The 5,633-nt window shown below is 36.5% G+C and overlaps 1 protein-coding gene across 1 annotated transcript; it reads left to right on the top strand.

Moving 5' to 3' along the window:
* Positions 1–311: 311 nt before the first annotated feature.
* LOC113317357 (probable LRR receptor-like serine/threonine-protein kinase At3g47570) lies at positions 312–3,799 on the top strand. The gene is made up of 2 exons (XM_026565481.1): positions 312–3,176; positions 3,275–3,799. Exons 1-2 carry the CDS (start codon positions 461–463, stop codon positions 3,685–3,687), a joined length of 3,129 nt encoding a protein of 1,042 aa, XP_026421266.1. The 5' UTR covers positions 312–460; the 3' UTR covers positions 3,688–3,799.
* Positions 3,800–5,633: the final 1,834 nt, after the last annotated feature.

The following is a 5,633-nucleotide window of genomic DNA, read 5'->3' as shown; positions in this document are numbered from 1 at the left end:
CTCCACGGGAATGAAGGGGACCAGCCAGGAAAGTTGGATATTATTTCAAGGGAAAGTCGTTCTCGAGCAGTTGAGCAGCTATGATATATCCGTACGTACGTCTTTCTTTTCATTACTAAAGTTGAGACCGTTCAATTTTGCCGCCTTTTGTACACTTTTTAGGGATTTATCTCGATTATTTCTTCCCCTAGAAATGAATGTTAGTGGTTGCCGTGAATTTAATGGTGGTGGTTGTGGTGCTCAAGCACTTTCAAGTGGCTACCCTAAGTCAATGATAGATCATAATTCCAAATGCTCTTCTTTTGGTGGATACGTGTATACTAATCTTCTCGGGATCAGTATACACGTATCAGAGTACTTAGTTATAAGACCCAACTAAGTTGAGATTTTTTTTATATACACTTTCAAAAAAAAGAACATCGGAATTGCAAATTCAGAGTACTCAATATCCGTTCATGTTATGGAGATGAAATTGTTACACCGCAGCCTTATTCTCATCATCTCGTGTATGTCCGTTTCTGTTAATTGCCTAATTGTCATCAATCGTGCCAAATCAAATGACCGGCTGGCGCTAGTTGCATTTAAGAACGGGATAACTGAAGATCCACTCGGAGCCCTGAGTTCGTGGAACAACAACAATGATTCTCTTCATTTTTGCAAGTGGAAAGGAGTTACATGCAGTCATCGTCATCCGAATAGAGTTACTAGATTAGACCTTCAATCCAAAAGTTTGGTATGTTCCATATCTCCTCACATAGGAAACCTTAGCTTTCTTACTGATCTCATCCTTAACAGCAACAGTTTGAACAAAGAAATCCCACAACAAATTGGTCGTCTTTTTCGATTAAAAAGGTTAAATCTTTCGCGTAATATCTTGGATGGAGAAATTCCGAGCAATATTTCTCGTTGCTCCAATCTCATACACCTTGATATATCTCAGAACAATCTTGTGGGTAGTATTCCAGATGAACTAGGCTACTTATCTAATGTCAAAGTGTTGTGGCTCCAGTATAATAATTTTTCTGGAGAGATTCCGACTTCATTGGGTAACGTTTCAACATCTCTTACTCATCTTGGTCTTGGTTATAATAATTTGGATAGAATAATTCCAAACACTCTAAGCCAACTAACAAGATTAAAATTTCTTGATATTACTTCCAACAAGTTGTCAGGTATTGTCCCTTCATCACTCTACAATATCTCATCACTGGAGGTTTTTTCATTGATGTTCAATCAACTCCACGGGACTATTCCTTTTGATATTGGTCTCACCCTGCCGAATATAACCTCTTTCTCGGTTTCAGGAAACAGTTTCACTGGAATCATTCCTAATTCATTTGCCAATTCATCCAGCCTTAAAGTTTTACAGTTGTATAAAAATAATTTTGTTGGATCGCTACCTTATAACCTTGGCCATTTTAATAATCTTATAAGGTTAAATTTAGGAGAAAATGATCTTGGAAGTGGCCGAGCTAATGATCTGGACTTCATAAATTCTCTGATAAATTGTACTAGTTTGAAGGTTATATTTCTAGGCGTCAACAATTTCGGTGGCATGCTACCTAGCTCTATAGGAAATCTGACAACAGACCTGGATACATTACATTTGGCAGAAAATCAGATATATGGAAGTATTCCTGCAGGTATTCAGGATCTTGTAGGCTTGAGATCGCTCGTTTTGGCTGGCAACCTGCTCGCAGGTGGGATTCCTCCAGGCATCGGGAACCTTCAAAATCTGGGTGTTTTAGATCTTCGGAGGAACAAATTGTCGGGGTCGGTGCCTTCTTCTTTCGGTAACTTAACAAGACTGATCGAACTCACTTTATCGTTTAATATCTTAACAGATTCAATTCCTCCTAGTATAGGAAATTGTGAATCTCTGCAGAGCTTGGTCCTCTCGAGCAACAGATTAACTGGTAGTATCCCGAAACAAGTTCTTGAACTTTCCTCTTTATCAAGGTTTCTCAACTTGGGTAATAACTCACTCACTGGTCCACTGCCAGTGGAAGTTGGCAGCTTGAAAAACCTTGGGATATTGGACCTTTCTGAAAACAAATTATCTGGTCAAATCCCAAGTAGCATAGGCGAGTGTTTAAGCTTAACAGGTCTGTTCTTGGATGGTAACTACTTTCAAGGAAACATTCCTCCGGCTATTACTTTCTTAAGAGGCCTTGAAAGTTTAAGCCTCTCCCGCAATAACTTGTCTGGCATAATACCGGAAAGCTTAGAGAATCTGAAGCTTAGTAAATTGAACTTATCATTTAATAATCTAGAGGGAGTGGTACCAAGATATGGAGTTTTTATGAATATAAGTGCATTCTCAGTTGATGGGAATAGAAAACTTTGTGGAGGAATACCTGACTTGAAGCTGCCGAATTGCAACATCTCAAGAAAGAAAAGGCATGTCAAAATTATAATTATCATAGTAATAGTTATTGTGGTTTTATTTTTAATTTCAGTCATGTTTTTGCTCGTTCTTTATTGGAGAACGAAGTCAGAAACAAAACCACCTTTGACGGCTTTAGATGTCGGTAATCAGTACATGGGAGTTTCTTACAACGAGCTTCTTAAGGCGACCAATGGATTTGATCGTTCTACCAATTTGCTTGGTGTGGGAAGTTTTGGGTCTGTATATAAGGGAATTCTTAGTCAGGATGAATCAAAACCTGTTGCAGTTAAGGTTATACAACTTCAGCAAAGAGGTGCAACCAAGAGTTTCATGGCCGAATGTGATACCCTTAGAGAAATTCGACATAGAAATTTACTTAAGATTGTAACTTGTTGCTCGAGTATCGATTTTCAAGGTAATTCTTTCAAAGCTCTGGTTTTTGAGTTCATGGCTAATGGGAATCTAGATAATTGGTTGCACTCAGATGCAAGTAGCGTAGACAGTGACGACCAACTGCAACCGAAAAATTTGACCCTGGATAGAAGATTGAACATTGCGGTCGATGTTGCTTCAGCACTAAATTATCTTCACCATGAGTGTCAATCCCCAATTATTCATTGTGATCTGAAGCCAAGCAATGTCCTTCTCGATGATGATCTAATTGCCCATGTGGGTGACTTTGGCTTGTCTAAGTTCCTTTCTAATCCTTCCAGTTATTCTCAGCATCTGAATGAACAAGACGCAAGTTCAATTGCAATAAAGGGCTCCATAGGTTATATTTCTCCTGGTAAGAAAACAAAACATATCAACTATCAACAAATATTGTTATGTGCATACATAGTTTAATTACTTGATGTGAATTGTATTTCGTTCTTGGTTGTGCAGAATATGGAATGGGTGGTGCAGCGTCTACAGAAGGTGACGTGTATAGTTATGGGATCCTTTTGCTAGAAATGTTTACGGGAAAACGACCAACTGATGACATGTTCAAAGATGGTTTAGACATCCATAACTTCTCCAAGATGCATATGTTGCCAGACCGCATTGAAGAGATTGTTGATTCGCGTTTGCTGTCGGAATTAGGAGAAGTTCATAATGATGATGAAACTATAAGTTACGATGTGTCGGCAAACGAAAGAAGAAATATAGCAAGAGATAAAATGCGACAGACCTTGACTTCTATAATTCAAATTGGAGTTAAATGTTCTTCAAAGTTACCTTCAGATAGGATCAACATGAGTAAGGCTATTTTGGATGTACAAGCAGTAAAGAATTTGTTTCTTGGTGGTGAAATGTAGTAAAAAATTAGAACTCTTCTAATAACAAATATTTTGTTTCTTTGTCAATTCCTCTTCAGTGAACTTTGTGATAAAAGTTAAGGAGTCCAACGCAGTACGCAGAAATATTTCCAAGGTCACTTGTTTTTAATTTTTCGCTGTTTTACACTTTTCTTTCCAAGTTATAGTGTTATACTCTCTCAGAAAACCCATTCCAGGTAGGGGACTGGTTTTCTATCGAATCCTATTATAGAGGATCCAAAGATTTGGTTTGAGGGCTCCTATGGATTCTAACGTCCTATATGGATGAGGGGACCTGTTCTATAACAAAAACACAAAAATACCCCTTGACAATTTATCTAATTATCTAATCTAATTCTAATTAAAATCAAAAACCTAACCTAAACAAAAAAAAAAATCAAACCCCAGATGTTTGATATGTTTTCAAGAAGAAAAAATTAAGTTACATCTGGTGATAAAACCTCCTCCATTTTTGAAGGAAATTTTAGACTATAAAAACGGACCAGGGTCAAAAAAAAGATTCTGGAACAACATTAGAAACCACAATTCGATGTTTGCTTTTACACTGATGGGTGCAACATATACTGCTATACTTTGCCTTTGTTGCACGTCATCTCTGCATCACAAACCAAGGTATACTTTGCCTTTGTTGCATGCCATCTCTGCATCACAAACCAAGGTACCGAGTCTTATAATTGTAGTTTAAATTAATAATGTAAGGTTATTTAATGCGAATTTTATGCATAAATGCTTTATACACTCTCGATGCGTATGCACCGGGTTAGAGGCTTATACTAGTATAATAAAGGTTGTTTGGAGAATTTACCTTTTACAAAGGAAATGACTCATTAAATATTCGATGGAATGGTTCTTCGATGCCGGTGGATATCAATTTTTATTTTTATTTTTTTTGATAATTAAGGAACCTTTTCAGTAATGGAAATTCGAGGTTACAATGAGTTTAAGATCGAAAATAAAAGAATACAAAGTAATAAGAACATACCCTAAATTAAAGTACAATACCGAGAAATCCGACAAGAGAAAGAGAAGATTACCGGAATAAGACAAATCGAAAATAAAAGAATACAAAGTAATAAGAACGGTTTTTCTCGTAATTAAATTCCAACCATTTAGTTTGGTTTTCTTCTTTAGAAAGATATTCTCCCAAAATAGGAGTGATTTGCTCAAATCTCTTGTAACTAGCGATGAAGCTTCGGTCGTCAAAGAAATCACCGATGAAGATTTCGTCGCCGGATAAGTTGATGATGAAGATTTTGTCGTCGAAGACAACAACAATAAAGATTTCGTCGTTGGAGAGCATCACTATCGAACTTAAAGTCCAATTCAATAACCAAGAGCCGCCATTAAAACGAAGATAAACCTCAAAAGAGTAGATGAAACCACCATACTGGTGTACATAAGTTGAAAACAAAATAACAACTAAGCTAAAACTAATAACCAACCTAGAAACACAAGAAATAGTGAAGAGATTTGCTCATGTCTTGTCCAAAATGGACCAGATCTGAACATAAAAGATTGTTGGTGATAGTTTTATCGAAGAAGAAAGAGTGAGAGAGAGAGGAGAGAGAAACTATATAATTTTATCATCTAATGGCTTGGTGGATATTGATACACATTGCCTACTAAAGTGTCACTTTGCGACCTTTACACCTGAAGTGAAAAAGATATGCTCCGAAGCATATATCGTATTAGTCTAGTTTGCTCATGTACTTGTGATATTGAAGGAATTTTATTACCTCTTCATTCACTCTAATACAAAGATTCGTCAAGTCCACTCATATTACTTCTTTGTTGTAAGCATTTTGGCATATATAGTAACATCCTAAGCGCATAAAACTTTATAAGAACTCAATTACCTAAATCTGAAGAGTATATTTCGATATTGAGTTTTTATTATTTTTGTCAAATTGTAAAACAAAAATCAC

Source organism: Papaver somniferum, chromosome 10 (assembly GCF_003573695.1).
Source record: "Papaver somniferum cultivar HN1 chromosome 10, ASM357369v1, whole genome shotgun sequence".
Lineage (NCBI taxonomy): Eukaryota > Viridiplantae > Streptophyta > Magnoliopsida > Ranunculales > Papaveraceae > Papaver > Papaver somniferum.
This window is presented reverse-complemented; position numbering and strand designations above follow the sequence as displayed.